General features: G+C 39.0%; 2 protein-coding genes across 5 annotated transcripts; one reads left to right on the top strand and one right to left on the bottom strand.

The window, feature by feature from the left end:
* Positions 1-745: 745 nt before the first annotated feature.
* Positions 746-5,875, bottom strand: LOC140541931 (flavin reductase (NADPH)-like). Of its 4 annotated transcripts, none has more exons than XM_072664731.1 (5): positions 5,722-5,875; positions 4,307-4,468; positions 3,209-3,410; positions 2,953-3,117; positions 746-966 (listed from the first exon to the last, which is right to left on the bottom strand). In XM_072664731.1, the coding sequence occupies exons 2-5, from the start codon at positions 4,439-4,441 to the stop codon at positions 809-811; spliced, it is 660 nt and encodes a 219-aa protein (XP_072520832.1). In that variant the 5' UTR covers positions 4,442-4,468; positions 5,722-5,875; the 3' UTR covers positions 746-808. The 4 variants fall into 4 exon arrangements, with proteins under 4 accessions (XP_072520832.1, XP_072520833.1, XP_072520830.1 ...); XM_072664732.1 differs by having other exon boundaries at positions 5,672-5,832; XM_072664729.1 differs by having other exon boundaries at positions 5,701-5,752.
* Positions 5,876-7,333: 1,458 nt separating this feature from the next.
* LOC140542061 (N-acylethanolamine-hydrolyzing acid amidase-like) lies at positions 7,334-16,849 on the top strand. Its single transcript, XM_072664895.1, has 11 exons — positions 7,334-7,634; positions 9,414-9,578; positions 10,432-10,555; positions 10,713-10,803; positions 10,883-10,959; positions 11,062-11,234; positions 11,982-12,038; positions 12,141-12,207; positions 12,962-12,990; positions 14,238-14,304; positions 15,985-16,849. The coding sequence occupies exons 1-11, from the start codon at positions 7,465-7,467 to the stop codon at positions 16,003-16,005; spliced, it is 1,041 nt and encodes a 346-aa protein (XP_072520996.1). The 5' UTR covers positions 7,334-7,464; the 3' UTR covers positions 16,006-16,849.
* Positions 16,850-17,520: the final 671 nt, after the last annotated feature.

Raw genomic sequence — 17,520 nt, 5'->3', positions numbered from 1 at the left:
GAGAACAGAAGAGAACTTAAAGTAGCCCACTGTTAAAAAATTTAATATAGAATCATAGCTAGATCTGAGAATACATATACTTACCTCCTACTCTGGCACTGCAGTAGAGCAAGATTTTCTCGACACATCAAGATACATTGAAGATTAACTTTGGTGGGAGGAACATTTGAAAAAGTACAGGACAGTAAACAAGATGCTTAGAATGCTTTTTCGCTAGATAATGTAGATAGGTAACAGCACTGATCTTGATCACTGTGGAATGTCACTGTTGGGGGGGGGGGTGTTGTATGATGCATTTGCATAATGTATGCTGGGTACAGTAGTGAAAAAGCACTGAATGCAAGAACACAATGCACACACACTGTGTAAAAGACCTGAATATACAGTACCTAAACTGTATATTCAAGAGCCTTTATTGTTATGAGTGGGCAAGACTGGGGACACTGGTTAAGTGTTATGTTTGTAATGTTTCTGACCAGGTCAAAGACTGCTTGCAATAAATATTACACATACAACCCTTTCATGAATCACAAGGAATCATTGTGATTGCATATTAAATTGTGTTAAATAAGAATCTGCTGTTTTAGAGAACTATTGCTTAGCCACTTTGAAGAACCTGATTTAATGGCAGAAGCATTGTGGTTTAGACATTTTAGGCATCAGATAATGATTAAATACAAATATAGTTAAAGATCCTGTAGGAAACCACTTTAAACAGTATGTAGGCAATGTGTAGTAAAGGCAATAAATGGCAATCTTGTTTAATGTTTTAATGAACATTCTCTGCATCACATGGATCACAGAAATATCATTTGGTGATTATGGCAACTGCCTTCTTTATCCAGGAGCTGTTGGTAAGCTGAGAGAGCATGAAGCGAGCAACATCTGCTCTGGATATAGTCTGTCCTATAGGGTAGCCCTTCTCATCAGGGACGTAGCAACCTTCATGAGTCAGGAACTTGTTTTCTGTGAAGACATTTAGAATAGTATTTCAGCAACATGAAACAAAAGGTTATGACGCTCGAAACTGATTGAGAATGTAAAGCGGTCTAGCTTGAATTAATTATTAACAAAGAAGCTTACTGCCAAATACAATGAGTTTGCCATTTGGGATCAAGGATGAAGGACCTTAAAAACAAAGATCAGCATTATCCATTTCCTTATGGATATGAAAGCTGGAGGGGAAACGAGGGAGGGCGAAAAAAAAAAAAAAAAAAAAAAAAAAAAAAAAAAAAAAAAAAGCACAGCACAAGGCAGGAACACTGATGATAGAGCACCCTGAGCAGCAGAAACCCAAACCAATTGATCCTCACCAAATAAAGTCTTACATCTCACTTTGTCATAGAACAGTATTTGCATTTATTCATGAGTCAATCTGAAATGTAGCGCAGTCTGTGTAGACATACGTTTATGACTTATGTAACCATATAGGGAGTAAAGAGGTATTCGAGATTAGGCTTATGACCCATTAGGAGAATGGAACTGTCTGGACATGATCTTAGAAAGGCCTGATCAGTGTTTTAAGCAATGTTCTATATAGCAAATCCAATTTTTGCTGGACGTTTAAAAAACACTGAACTAAATCGTACTGACTAAAACTTAAAACAGGAGATTGTCAAACAACTTTCATTCCAATAAATTACACTTGCTGCTGTCTGGTGTTCCAAACCTAAATTAGTGCACCCCCAAGTGGTTGAAAATGTAGCCTCTCCTGCATCTGTAACACCACACCTACACATGCTTGTTATGAAGGGTGGATATGGTCCAAAATGTTAATGTTAAATGGTGTTGCTCAGGACTTGGGCATCTAATCTAAACACTATGTTTCCCCCAACTAGTTCGAGTATACAGGTTCCCCAAAAACTACTAATATAGTCCGGCTCCTGCAGATGGTGTTGCACAAGGATGATCAGGCTATAAATACCTGTGAGGTGTGCAGGGTGATTCATATATTAAGAAGAGAGTGCACTGAACGTCTTGTTGGATGTGTGGAGAATGCAAAGCAGATGTTAGTAATTGGCAAAAAGGAGTGACTGGGCATGCCAAAGGTCATAGTGTACAGGAAGTTGCTGAATTTGCAGGTGTATTGAAAGACTACAGGTCATACAGGTCTACCAGCAGTGGAAAAAAAAAACCCGGGCTACAGGGCACTCTTGAGCAGAGCCTCTTCCGGGCCACTCTCCACCATATGTTCATGGTATACAGTTCCCTGCAGACTGTTCTTCCAGAAACTGATTGAAGGACCAGTGTTAACTTCTAGAAGCAGCTCTTGCCTGTGAGTAGTATTTTTCATTCCCAAGTCAAACAGCAGTCCCTGGCTGCAAGTTTTGTCTTTTAGACAGTTCTGACAAATTCTGTAGACTGGGTTTTTTGCCACTTCCCTTTGATACCTTTGGCATGCTCAAATGCAATCAGTACTTTTTTCTAAATTGTTAACTTTGTGGCCCATTTTTCACACGTCAAACAAGACATTCACTGCACTGTACTACCTCCTCTTAAGCAATGAATCCTGTTGCACAAGGACAATTGGGCTGTGCATTAATACTACAGGAGCCTAAAGTTACTACCACCTTAAAACACAAGATTTTATTATTTTTTTAATATCTTTAGCAACCTCGTAGGATCCTCGTCAGAATGCATTAAAATCACATTTGTGCAATTTAGCCCACTCCAGTCATGAAAAATAATGCAGGAAAAATAATGCTTAAAACAGCTCTCCAACAGCTAAATCAGTTATATGGGCTGAGAGTTCTGTTTAGCTACAGTATTTCTGGAATGTAGCACTCCAAGCAGCTGAGGAACAATGAAGCTTATAACTACATTTACTGCCCCTAGGAGTAAACTAAAAGCATTCAAGACCCATTTCCCTATAAGAGGGAATCTGCCACAGCACTTGCCCATTTAAAAGTCTTTTACACGTTTAAACTGGAAGTCGTTCATCATCTTACACACCTGTTACAGGTATATTCTTGAGTCCAGGTGGCCTGATTACTGTCCAGTTGATGTCCTCGGTCTTCTGCAAATGCTGCTCCATCTCGTACATGTTGCTCAGAACGCTTCGAATCATCGGCAGCAGCATGTTACGGACAAAGAATGATGCTTTGCTGCCTGAATTTGCTGTGAATCATTATAAAGCACATAAGTAGGCCATTATAATGCATATTGTTTTTAAATGTACACTTTCATTTGGCAACAGCTAGACACTTACGTTCAGTGTACCAGGAGGTCATGGTGATTATTCGATTCACTCGGGCCTCTCGCATGGCACCAAGCGTTGCGGTCATAGACTCTGTGTAGCCAGTGACTCCACCCAAAACAGATGGTGGAAACCCAAGACATGACATAACAGCATCCTGGTCTTTAAAATGTGGTTTCAGGCTGTCTTCAGAGAAAATATTCCCCTCCACAACCTACAGTGGGACAGTGTGTTTAGACAGTAAGGCAGTGGCTCAATCTGTCATTTTAGTTACCACTTAGGCTCGTCTCCACTGCATCCAAAGTCAATGATCTTTCAGGCAACAGTTCTGCCTAAAATAGTCAATGGGCAGATGCAGTATGTAGGACAGAGATAATCAGATTAGGAGAGCTGTATTTAAGTCATGCATTTCTTGTGATATTAATGGCAGAATTAAAGTGTTTTCGAACACCCAGCAGCATTTTGAAATTAATACATTTGACTTCTTGACCTTTTCAGAATTCTAATGTATAATGTATGTTAAGTCTCTTCTAATTGGCTGAATTTAAAAGGGGGGCAAATCTTAGAAATGGAGTTCACACAATCCATATATGTTAACTTCAACATCTTGGTTGGTCACCTACACACTAAAGTCATAAGGACTGAGGCAAAGTACAAGACAGCCAGTTAAAAGATAGGTCATTTACAAACAAGATACATCTATATCAAAGGCCCAATATTCTAACTAGTCTATAAAAGGGATGGCTAGCCATTGGAAAACAGTACAGTAAAAATCGGTTACGACCATGTTTTGTGCATACACTTGCACAAAGGCCTCATGGAAGGGAACATGTACTAGACAGATACACCCTACAATAAACCATGTGTATTGTGACTGGTTCTTGCGTTTACGTACCTCAGACTCAAAGTGATCCTCATACAGAAAGACAAGTTCAAGAACCACAAACCCAAAACATCAGTAATATCCATTTACCCACTGAATCTTGTCATTATTTTGACTTAATTATAAACATGATTAACCAGACAGAGGTGCACTGAGAATACAATGCTTTCTTCGGAAGATCTTAATTGATCTTCATCCTTCATTGAGTGTTTGAAGGCATGCTTTACCTTAAGGTTGTCGTGGGCTGTAGTCAGTTTTTCAGGGTTTCTCACAATGGCAGTGACAATGTGCCCCTGCTGCAGAGCTTGGCTCACCAGCTGCTGCCCAGTCTGCCCTGTGGCACCAAGAACGGCAATCTTCATCTTCAGGAAAGGTTCAGCGAATTGCTTCTAAAAGGAGCAAAATTAAAAGTTAATTGTAAAAGTAACCAGTTACCCTAAATATTTGGCTTACAGTATAGAGGCCAGTGTTTACAGCATGACGAACACTGGACAAAACAGTCTCATCAAAGCAAGCCTAGTCAGGCTTGAGAGACATTCGTTTGGCATCGAGCAGAAGCATTAAATCATTAACTTAATTAATACAAACTGAAATGGCATCAAGCGTTGTGATCTACGGAAAATGTTGTGATTATCAGCTCTGCTCAGCACATAATTAGTTGAATGAGGTGTGGTAGATTTGGGTTGGAGGTTGGAAAATGAGTGTGCAATGTTATGATCTATAATTTAACAATTTATAATAAAGAGAACCACATACTTTAACTTGTTCTTAGAGCTCCAAAGCTGTTAGTGCAAATGTGTTTGAACAGCAGGAAAACACCTGAATGTACGGGGCAGGAGTTCTCTAGGACCAGGGTTGGGAAAGCACTCAAACAAACAAAAGTTTAGAGTACTGATGCCCAGTCCTATCTGGCTCTAATATTCTGATGCCCCTAAAGCCTTTATTTCCTGCATCAGATGTGTTAGAACGGGCTTTAAAAAAGCAGGACTGGACACCCTTGCCTTAGCTAAGCAGCTAGTTTGTTAGTTTTGTTTGTTTGTTTTTTTAAAGTTAGGCTACATGTCATTTTAATGTTTTATTCAGAAAAGATCATGTTTTGTTCAAAATTAGTCAGCAATCTCATGTGACAAAAGGAAAGCATTTAAGAAAAAAACAAAACTCATTTTTACAAATCTAAATTTAGATTTAGGGGAAGATCACTTTTGAAGGCAAGCTCAAAGATGAGATTTTTATATATAAATATATACACATACATGCACACAAAAGTAAGTCATTAATGGGTTAATACTAGTGGTGCGAGGTAGTAGATAAAGCTCCCTCTAACGTCACACACCTGCCATTAGGCAGGAAACGTGACATAACCCTGTGTGTGGCAGATATTTACAGTACAAATCCACTGACTGAATGCTGCTAATGGAGCATAAAATCATCATATCTATCATGGGTATAATTTGGGTTCAACATTACATACATTAAACATAACAACCAGACTTCGCTTCCACATATACCCTCATCAGGCTTTTACTCCAAATAAATATCCATGCATTAGCCTAAAGCAAGAGCTCTGATTTATCAGCACTGCAGAGACTTACCCAGACCAAACACAGAGGAAAGACCTTACTGGTAACGTGAATGTCTTCACCTGCAGATGCGCGAATCTGCAGGGTCAGTTTGTGGTTCTGGGTGAAGTAGGTGGTCCTGCGGGGCTGTCTGTAGGCTTGCTCGCACACCAAATTAAAGCAAACGTCTTCACACGCCCGACATCAGCAGCGCGGGGAGAGAAAGTGTCACTTCAGCCTGACTCCGCTGAAGTTATGAAAACAGCTGCATGCGCATGCGCAGCAGGACCAGCGCTCTCAGATCACAGCACGGACGCAGCGGGTAGAAGACGTAGTTCCTTCATTAAGCCACTGTGGGGCAGTGTTGGTGCCTTTTCTTCTAGCATGGATGATTTTGGCTGCTGTTTGCTTGTGTAAAGAGCCTGGTACCTATCCATCCGGCCACTAGAGGGCGTTAATCGTCCAAATTACAAATGTACAGTACACCTCAGTCAGTCTGTGTACAGTTTATGCATCTTTTGTCCTTTACATTGTCAAAATTCGACAAATGCAACTGTATGAATCTTTTACATAACATTGAAAGTTAAGGTTCTTTGCATCTCTTGTAAAGTTGCCACTTTGGAGAAACGTTTACATCATTACAACCAGATTATACAAATATTACTACTTTATTAAAGTAGTCCTAGCCAATAAGATACAAGCACCATTGTGTTATTATAGAAGCTACCTCATGACAATCTGTCTTCTACAAAAGGTCTTGGGAGACACTCACCTTCACCTACTGGATAGGGAGTCAAAATCTGAATGTGGTCAAGCTTAATGCTTCAGTAAATGGCTGCACAGTTCAGTTTAGACAACTGTTGCATGAACAATTAAAGACCAATAACCCCCATTTAAACAGTTACTGTCAACTTCAATTTGGGACCCAACCCTGGGTTAAATATCTAGCTGGTTGGACAAGCTCTTTTCACACTAGGTTCCCAGCCAAAAAAAAAATAAGGCTTGAAAAGTACTTGAAAGACACAGAACAGTATTTTTCTTGCCATCAGTAAATTGTAGAAGCAGTTCCAGGATGGATCCAGACACTAAACCTCACTTCTTTAAAAACACACCCCACTGCAAATTCAGTTCTGTGTGAATAGCCATGAAGATAATCCAGCAATTCTGCATTATAACCTGAACAGGCTCAAAGTTCCCATACATTAAACGGGAAATGCTTGTCAAAACATTTACCTGAAAAGGTACACATGAGACAGCGGCAAATTAATACCAGTCGACATTGCAAAGATGGCCATTAAGGGTAGAGAGATATTTTAAAAGCCAGTTACTCGCGTTTTCCAGACCACCAAGCCAGTACACACCACTAAACCTGTACTTGAACACCCTCCCACTAACGACCCGTCAAAGATGGGCTAAACAGACCTACCTACCTACCTCAGACTGCGCTTACTGATCCCACCCACACACCAGCACCCTTAGGTCCCCTTATACCGTCTCGGATACTAAAATAAAGGACGTTTGGCTCACTAATAATCAGCACCTGCTACTTTTCATGTGATCGTTAGAGGGGGGAAAACTCCACTTCCCAACACTGGTTCAGTGGGAAACTGAGCGTCTCTGTAGCTGACTGAAGCTCCCCTAGTGGTCGTTTGGGGGAAGGACTGAGGCTGTGAACTCCAGCCCCGTCTTCTCACGCATTGCACAACACGGAAGTTAAGCAGGGATGAGCGCTGCGTGTGGTTTGCGCACAGTGGACACCAAAGCCACCGCAGACACTCCGCTCGCGCCTTTCTCAGATCTGGGCTGAGGCACTTCAGGGGTTCGCCATGCAGATCCTGATTTTTTGGGCGGTGGTCGGGGTGAGCGTGTGCGGAGGGAGTTTTTCGCCGCCTGTGGTCAAAATCAGTCTGGACGAACCTGCCGAGCAGAGATGGGCGCCACTTCTAAAGATATTCGGCAAAGACTTTTTACAGAAAGCTGCTGCAGACGTGATCGAGTGAGTACACCGACTGTCCTCAGGTTCCCTGACCGGGACAGGCAGACTGGAGCTAGTTACTTATTCGACATTGGTGAGAGAATCGCAGTTCCCCTCTTCCTCACCATTTACCATTACCATAGACGAATCAGAGCAATCAAATAATCAAATTATGGAAGACAGCCAGCCACTCTACAACCTCAATCATTACTGAACGTCGCTCTTAAATTATTATATCTGACAAAGGTCGAGCAACTACCCTTCTCCCTTCCCGCATCGAGCTGCACTGTTAGGGACCATAGCACAACTACGGACTGATGAATAAGTCTGTGTGTATATGTGTACTGAATGGCTTACTCCTTTTTATGAATCCATTCATCTATTTTATATATTTTCTTCTCATTTGTCATATTTGTATATGTCAAATTTGTCGTTTGACATGTATAGATATGTGCATACCATACTTATATTATTAATAATAGTTACGTGGTTCTCAATTTTAACATGTTTTGTATTTTTCCATTGTAACAATTATGTATAAAATGCATGAATTGACTAATTAAATAGGCTTTGTGGTATATAAAGAATATATTTTTTATATATGTCCGATATGTCATGGTTTACAGCCGTGATCTGTAATGATCATTGAACATGTAATGACTAAAATTAGCTTAAAATGAACTAATTGATTAATTTAAAAATTGTAGTGTGTTAGTAATAGTAATATAATACATATATCTGTGAATGCCAAAGTTGGTTTGAGAACATGAGGTCACATTCTGAGACTTTTATTCATTATTTAAATATATCTATTTACTCATTTTCACAATAAAGTGCGGGTTTCATTTGATTTTATTTACTTGATGGACAAAGATCGAGTCACAACCTTGTTTCCCTCATCTGCAGCGAGCTGCACCATTGGATTTAGTCATGACCTTTTTTGAGTGGTAATTGTGCTACAGTCCCTAACAGTGCAGCTCGATCTTGGTCAAATATAATAATGTAAAAGTGTTGTAATTTAGTGAAGGTTGAGGTTGAAGTTTGCTGTCTGTCTTCATTTAAACACGAAACAGTAATTGTAACTCTTCGTATTGGTAAATGGTTAAGAGCAGCTAAATTCAGCATAATTTCTAACCTCTCACGAAATCAAATTACCACAGTGGCAGGTAGTTGTCTCTCTCTGTGTAGCCATATTCATACTGGCACCTGTCACCCGTCACAAGAAATGATGTTAAAGATGTTAAGTTCCCACACAGCAGAGGACCTAATAGAATTAATGCTCTGCTTAGTAGAGCAACATCAGATCTGCAGAAGCTTTTTGGGACAGTAAGTGATTTTACTTCTCAGTACATCCAGCATCTGTCAGCGGAGGAACTGAAAATGGTTAGGGTTAACATATATACACACACACCTTTGTGTATTTGAGACAGAACTCTAAATAGTTTATTTCTAACTAAATAAAGCTAAACTCTCTAGCATTAACAAATCTATAATCTCTGTCCAAAGGTTTGTAGACACCTGCTCATCCAGGTTTTTTTTTTTCTGAAATCAAGGACAGCCTCTACTGTTCCATCGCTGTAAGGATTTAATTAGAATGGTCAGGTACTGATGTTGGATGATTAGCTCTGGATCAGAAACACCATTCCAATTTATCCCAAAGGATACATCTCCAGAGAACACAGTTCTAATGCCAGGGGGGCTTTATACCCTCCTACCTGCATTTCCCCTTTTGGAAATACAGGTTAAATATACAGCAGCTATTGTGCTTTGTCATGTTTTACACAGTTTGTCTTCCTACAGCACCACTGTTCCGAAATGGGTGCACCTTGCTATCAAACCTGTCGTGAAAGCTCTGGAGAAGTATGTACCACAGCCGTATGCAGGCGAGATCAGGGGTATGGCCTCATACTATCAGTCAGACATCTCCGATGTTGTTCTTCTCAACTTCGCCTATGAAGTTTCAGCGTATGTATTGCTCACTCGCACCTGCATGTAGTGCAGTGAACTAATGTTTGCTTGAATTAACCAATTCATTCCACACACACACACACACACACACACAGTCTGTCAGTTTGTAGTTTTATAATTCCAGTCTGGAATTACATCTGTTTCTCTGCATACTAGCCTCCTTTCACCCTGTTCTTTAGTGGTTAGGACCCCACAGGACCATCACAGAGCAGATAGTATTTGGGTGGTGGGTTGTTCTCAGCACCTGTTAGTGTTGTTCTCAGTTTTGTTCTCAGCACCTGTTAGTATGTGTTGTACTGCAGTTTTTAAACACCTCAGCATCACCGCTGAACTGAGAACAGTCGACCAATCAGAAAAATCCATCAGTGACCTGTGGGGAGAAACTGATGAAGGACTAGAAGATGACCAACACAAACTGATGAGCTTCTGTCTCTGACTTTGAATCTGTGAGGTGGATCAACTAGGTAGGGGTGTCAATTAGAGTGGACAGTAAGTGGACACAGCATTTAAATCTGCGGTGTCTGATCCACTCTCACCCCTTTTTACTAAAGAGAGCTTGCACTCAAGCTACATGGACTCCACTGGTTTATGAAAAAGCTTCTGATGTAAATTCACATCTAAACATAAGCTTCAGTGGAGAAGAACATTTACATAGACATAATTCTTTGTATTATTTGTTTTGTTGTTGTTGTTGTTGTTAATATTATTATTATTATTATTATTATTATTATTAATATTATTATTATCATTTTAATCACATTTCAGGTTTATTTCAAAAAAGCATTGTTTGTCTGTGGTTGTGTAATGTTGAGTTTCCACTCTTAGGCTAGGTTCCTGTTCTGTGTTACAGGTTTTGTACCAGTATTGTAGCTCAGAACAGTAATGGAAATATCTACCATGGACGAAACTTGGACTACCCCCACGATGTTCTAAAAAACCTTACCCTTGATATCATGTTCATCAAAAATGGAGAAGTATGACTTTTTGTTCTACATTAGATGTTACACCATTTTAAATGCATCTTAAACTGCATTAAATTTAAAGTATGTGTTTCTTGTGCCATTTCCTGTGGTACTGTGTGTCCCGTTAGACGATTAGCTGCCATGAGCTACATTTTATTGGCTTTTCCAGGTGGCCTACAGGGGCACTTCTTTTGCTGGCTATGTTGGGTTATGGACCGGGCAAAGTGCAAACAAGTTCACTGTAACCGGGGATCAACGAAGTAGGAACAACTTTATCATGTGACTTCACTCTCAGTGTTTTACTTTCATGCATCTAATGGTTTGATTTTGCCGACCCAGATAAAGGTCACTGGTGGGAAAATGTCATCTCAGCATTTCTGCTAAAGAGTTCTCCGGTTAGCTGGCTGGTGAGAGAGGTAAATAAACCAGGGGTAGCAGAGTACAGCTAATACAACCGCCACTGATGCCTCATCTTATAACTTAAGTAATGCTGTATGTATGTGTGTGTGTGTGTGTAGACTCTTGAGGAGGCCACAGACTTCCAGGATGCAGTGCAGAGGCTAGCAAAAGTCCCCATCATTACTGACGTGTACTACATTGTGGGTGGTGTCCATCCAAAAGAGGGCGTGGTCATCACCAGAGACAGGAGTGGGCCCGCAGATATTTGGCCTCTGGATTGGACCATGGGACAGTAAGCACCATGTTTCATAATTCTATGTGGTTCCCAAACCTACTTTTGTAGTAATAACCCACTCCTGCATATTTAGTGTCTTCCTTGCTCCCAACACACCTAATCTGACTAATCAGAGTGTCCGGGATCCAACTAATCAGGGTTCCCAAAAGCATCTCTGCAAAATAGTTGTTTAAATGGTAGAGCAAGCATCACGCTGAGCATTCTTTCTACTGGCTAACATGATTGTAACACTAAGATGCTTTTAGAAAACTGGGCCCAGCTAATTGGATGTTTTCTGAACTGGGAGCCTGTGTTCTGTTATGCTTTTTGGCACCTTTTTCTTTAAGGAATGTAGGACGTTGCACTTGATAGTGTAATTTACGCTCCAAAACAAGCTCACATTCCCATCAGTGAACAATGTTTAATGGAATATATTACATATATATTAAAATAATAATATGTAATCGTTATGATAGAAGCCAGTTTATATTAGACATTTTATCACAACTGGTGATGATGCTACTTGGTCCTTGAAACAGAAGCTTTTTTGAAGTTGTCATTGTTAAATAAACAAATTTGATGTGCTGTGAGGTCTCATGGTCATATTCTCTGGAAACAGTTGGGGATTGAAAGGAACACCAGACATTATGGATATATATGATAAACCTTGACTTAAAAATTCCTAAAAATACATATACTACTGCAGTAATCTTGTGTTAGAGTTGTTCTGTATGTACTGACCTGTACATTTACTCTGTGTTCTAGGTGGTACCTTGTTGAAACAAACTTTGACCACTGGCTGCCCTCACCCGATCATAGAAGGTTTTATCTTAAATTATTTTAATACGTTCATTTTATTTAAATTACAAGTTTTGGTAGTGTTTATTGTCAATGCATTTATTTATTTATTTATTTATTTTTTAGAGAGACAGCAATGAAAGCTCTGAATGCTACAGGTCAGAGTAACATCAACATACGTTCCCTTTATCAGGTAAATAGTGAAGTTCCTTTGTGTCTAGTGATTGTTTTTAATGTTTAATTTTTTTTATAATTAGCCTGATTATATATAAATGTCAGTAATATCTAATAATATCAGGCAAACAAATAAACAACAGCCATAAGTTTCTTACTTTGACTTTGTGCATTTGCAAGCAGTTGTGTTTGGATGACACGTCAGTTTTAATCAATATAAAGAAGCATTGTATCACTGTGTTGCAAACAAAGATGTCTTTGTGGAAATTCTGGTGCAGAACCAAACATGGCATTTGAACTGATGCTCTTTATCTCTTTAGTCCTTGAAAAGCAAATGTAATCAGAAGATACAGAATCCTTAGCCTGAGAGAAATAAATGCATGAAGGCACATATCGTCGCTGTACAATAAAAAAAAAAACATGTATCTCCAAAATGGTGACTTTACAGTAGAAGTAAAAAGACCAAAATATTAAAAAAATTGAATGGGAGTTAATGTAAGAGTTTATTCTAATGTAAGAGTAATTTAGAGCATTTCTATTGATCTATTCATCCAACATTATTTACATTATTATTAATTTACAGAGCAGCTACAGGGTTTAAACAGTGAATTGAATTATAAATGGTGATACATGTTTTTCATTAAACAGTATATTAAAAATATATTTTATTAAACTTTATAAGTTTAATCGACAGCCCCAGACTCGCAACAACAGCTTTATTCACCACTATGCTATATGCTATACCAACAGTGTTAAATGCAATGTTGTTTCAGGTTTTATCAGTGGTCCCAGTCTGCAACAGGTAAGGAGCATGTTATTTGTGGAATGTCATCACATGCTAGATTTTTGCTTGGTGTTTTGTTCATTTACATGGTTTTTCACGTCCACCACTTCCTCTTTAAGACCATTTTGCAACTGTGATAATGAGGAACTGTAGACAATTTGGCTCTTACACAAGAACACATGCTCAGCAAAATCATCAGACCAAAACAGCTCTGAATTCCCTAGTAGCTCAACTCACAATGAGTCATGCAATGGTCCACAGTCATGTAATGACCACAAAGCCAAAAGTTCCATTTTTCATGGCTGTTACACAATCTTACATTTATGAAATGGAAATAATAATTTGTGTTACACTGCACTGAGCAATATGTTGTCTGTATAGTGTATATTGTCTGTATTAGTGTCACAACTTAATGTTTGGATTTAGTGATGTTGATTAGATAAAAACTGTAGTGTACAGTAAAGTGTCATTGGTGGCTCCTTTACACTGTTTTGAGAAAAAAAAACAATCAATATTTCCTTTCTGAAAATAAGGTTTCTGTCTGATAATCATTTTGAACATAGTCAGGTCCATTAGTATTTGGACAGTGGTGCTTTTTTTTTTTTTTTGTCATTTCGCTTCTATACACCTCAGTGGATTTAATTTGAAATTAAGCAATTAAAATGTGGGTTAAGTATAGTCTTATTGCATTAACCGTTATTAATTACTGACATTTTTTACATACTTTTTTTATTACTTTTGTTAACAATGATGCGCCTGAAAGTTGTTGTGATAGTAAATTTTATCAGTGTTGCCCAGTTTAATCTGCAAATCTGTACAGTAAGGTATTAAAGGTATATTTAGCCAGCAGTCCTACATTTGGCTGTTATTTATTGATACTTTCCTAGCATTTTGACCTATTGTTTTTTGGTGTTTATAAAGTAATAAATCACTAAAGTGCTGGCTAGCGGTGGCTCAGTGGTTAGAGGACTGGGTTATTGATTACCGCGTTATGGGCTTGATGCACAAGTTTGCTAAGCTGACACTTTTAGGCCCTTGAGCAAGACTCTTGAGCAAGGCGCTTAACACTCTGTGCGCTCCAGCCACCGCAAGGCTGCCCACCACTCCTGGCACATGTGCTTACTGTCTCACTGTGTGCTCACTAGTGTGTATGTGTGTGTTCTATGCATGGAGGGGTTAGAGGGGGAAGTCAGATTCCATCTGTGTCTAACACAAATGGTGATTGTGGTAGTCTTTGTCTAACATCAGTTTCCTCTTGTGTGTAGTATCACAGTCTACACAACAGTAATGAGTGCGGCTTCTCCAGCGGAGTACAGAACTGTGGTTAGAACGGTAAGAGCATCTGACTTGTGAAAAAACTGACTTACTTTATTGCATGCACTTCAATGAGACTGACAATAACTAGTCAGTGGAATTTTACATTTGGTATAGAAAGAAATCTGTGGAATATGAAAGCAAGTAATAATAATTAAAAAAAGTATATTTACAGCACCTTGCGTCAGTCAGTGCGAGCTGGGTAATTCTGAACATCGTTTCAGATTGTTAGAAATGGTTAAACTGTGACCAAGAAATGTTGGGAGTACCATTTGTGGCTTATAATCAGAATGTTTGCCTCAGGATCTAAAGTGCCTGGGTTCGAATCCTTTCTGAGTTGCTGTTACTTATGTCAGACTTTAAAAACATTAACAGTCATAAGTAGTGGAAGTTAATAGTGGGTTGTTAAAATGTTTACCACACCATATTCCACAAACCCTTTGAAGCTGAAAGAGCCAGTGTGCCAGGAGCACCTCAAATTATAGTACAGTAGGGAGAATGAAGATCACAAATTTGCAGTAAGTGACCAGTTCAGGCACTACAGGTTTGATAAATCCATCTCAATTATATAAATATAGTATTTTGTGGACTTTGGGCTGCATTGCTTCACACAGTATGTCAGTATGTCACAGTATGACTATCTGCCAAGAGGCCTTCATAGCAGAGGCAACTGTATAAGTATTTTCAAAAAGTTGTTTTACTAAGGAAAGGAAGATGAAACAGATTTGAGGGTTGGCCTGGATGCCAGACCAATTCCAGCCACCAGAGGGCAGCGATAGTCTGATTATCAGTCCTCACCAGATGCTGGGAGTTAGTTGGGTATATATACTCTCCAAGGAACAAGCAATGGCTGGTTCTTTGTGTGACACATGATGTTTGCAAGGTTCAGGTGGTCATTTGGTGTTGTTTGTCTCTTACACAGTGTTCCTTCTATTTTGTCTCTCTTGTAAAGTTAGGTCTCACCCTCCCCTACTTTCCAGTTCCTGTTTAAAAGAAGGCAGTGAGGTTTCTCCTTCCCCTTCTCCCAGTTCACTCATTCTTCTTTAGGAAGAACTGGAGGTTCTAGGAGCCTTTTTTCTTTCCCACCTTATTTCCTTATTTTCTACCATAGCTTTGTTTGGGAGTCCAAGTAATTTAGTTTGCCTCGGTTCAAAGAAGGCAGCCAGCCTCCCCAGGCATCCTTTGTTCTGTTTTCCTGCTCAGACCCTCCTCTAAAACAGGTGGGTTTGAGCAGACTATTTCTTATGGCACCTTATAGTTTGCACTTCTTCAAAGACCTTTTTGAGACCAAGAGGGTTATAAGAATTACTGTGGAGCAGTGTTAATGCACCCAGTCTCGAATCCCAGGGACTTGGGTTCGATCCCCGCTGGTAGTGGGGATATCATTCTGATATCTATCCCTTTCTATTCCGCATCTTGACAGCTAAGCGTTTGGGTCACATTCTAACTACCCCTGGTAGCTCTATCAGTAGGGCCCTGGACTAATACCCAGGAGGTCCGGGTTCCAATCCAGCTAGTGCTACCATCACAAAGGAAGCAAGTGTGACAATGCTTTCTCAATAAGGTCACATGGCTGACTGTTGGTGTAGCGAATGAGCTTCTGCAAACATTTTAAATGACCTTAACTCTAGTTTCGATTTCCCCAGTCTTATTCTGTAAATAGTCACCACTTTGACCCTGTTTTCTCTCTTTTCACAGACATGCGTCGACTCCATTTAGGTGTGGTTCAAGCTCCAAACCTGAACACTCAAGTTTCATTTCAAATGTGATATTTCAATTTTACTCTGTGGAGCCAATAGAGATCATTTTAATTGAAAAATGAGCTGTTTTACAATGCTACTGATGGGACTGCAGGGTTTTATAGTTGCTGTTTCATGTCCTGCAGACAGAATTAGTTTTCTTTGGAAAAGTTTTAACATTGGAGGAGTTGTAACTTTGGGTTGGCTTTGGGCGCACAAGGCTAAAGAAGTGCCTTATATTTAGAAGCTGGACGCTTTTCATGTGTGATGTAATGGTACTTAACAAAACTTACATATGACCATTAAACTTATCATTGCTGTCATGCAAAAGCCTTTCAATAGAAGTCAATACAAAAAGAATTTATTCCAAGTCTATTTTGGAGCATTTCTATTGGTCCATTCATCATGAAATTTGACACACTGTAAAGAACACATTCACAATTCACATTATGTCAAACAATAGAAATATAAAGTTTCTGCTGGACAGTGATGATATTTTAATGTACGTTCACTTAGTTACCATTCAGTGTTATGTGGTATGTGTTAACATGCAGTGGGCAAATGTTGTTCCAGCATAACTAGTGGCCTTTAATTTTTTTTCCTTAAATCCTGTTGTCAAACAGGAAACTTTTACTCGATATTAAGAAATATTGTTACTTTGTTTGTTTTAAGTATTAAATTTGTGAGTTTTGAAATGCTTTATAAAGCACTCTCTTTAGATTTAAAGGGCCCATCTCAAAATCTTTTTTTTTTGTTTTTTTTTAATAAGAGATTGATGTAGTATGCAAACATTAAAGTTTCAAAATGTTTTACAGCTTCTTTTACACTGAACTCCCTGTTTCTGTGATGCCATAAAACACAACACGTTTACATATATATCTATTTGCCTCTTCAGCTTACAGCCTCTTCAACCCACCTGTTCACACTGAAGGTATAAGAAGTGCTGGTCATTTAAAATGTGGTCATGTAAAAAAATTGTTAGTTATTTGTACATAATACACAAAGTCATGAGCAGCCCTCAAGGAAAACGTATAATGTATATATTCTATATATAAACACAGGTTTTGTGTGTGGGGGGTGTAAAGCCTGATCAATTAACACATTAAATATTGTAGTGTAGTGAAATGACACGGCTAATCCTTTTGTTTCTGCTCTACGCTGTTAAAAGTGAAAGTTCCTTGGACTTTTGGAGGTTCTTCAGTTTGAATAGGTAGATGCGTCTCTTGGGGTGCTTTAAGGAACCTTTAAGAAAAGGTTTTTAGAAGAAAAAGGTTCCTCCACAGCTTCAAATGAAAGGGCCCCTTACGGTTCTTTAAGGACTTTTAAGTTTTAACAGTGTACATTCAAGACATTTGGTTTTGAAATGAAAAGATAATTATTTTCATATAGATTTTCATATAGACTACATTGAACATGACACCTCTTTTTTTGAACCAACCCATTTTAAATGGAGCAAGTACAAGATGTGACTGACAGTGCTTCCTGTTGTCCAGGT

This window comes from Salminus brasiliensis, chromosome 20, assembly GCF_030463535.1.
Source record: "Salminus brasiliensis chromosome 20, fSalBra1.hap2, whole genome shotgun sequence".
NCBI classification, from domain to species: Eukaryota; Metazoa; Chordata; class Actinopteri; order Characiformes; family Bryconidae; genus Salminus; species Salminus brasiliensis.
The sequence above is the reverse complement of the archived record's forward strand: the minus strand, read 5'-3'. Positions and strand labels throughout refer to the sequence as shown.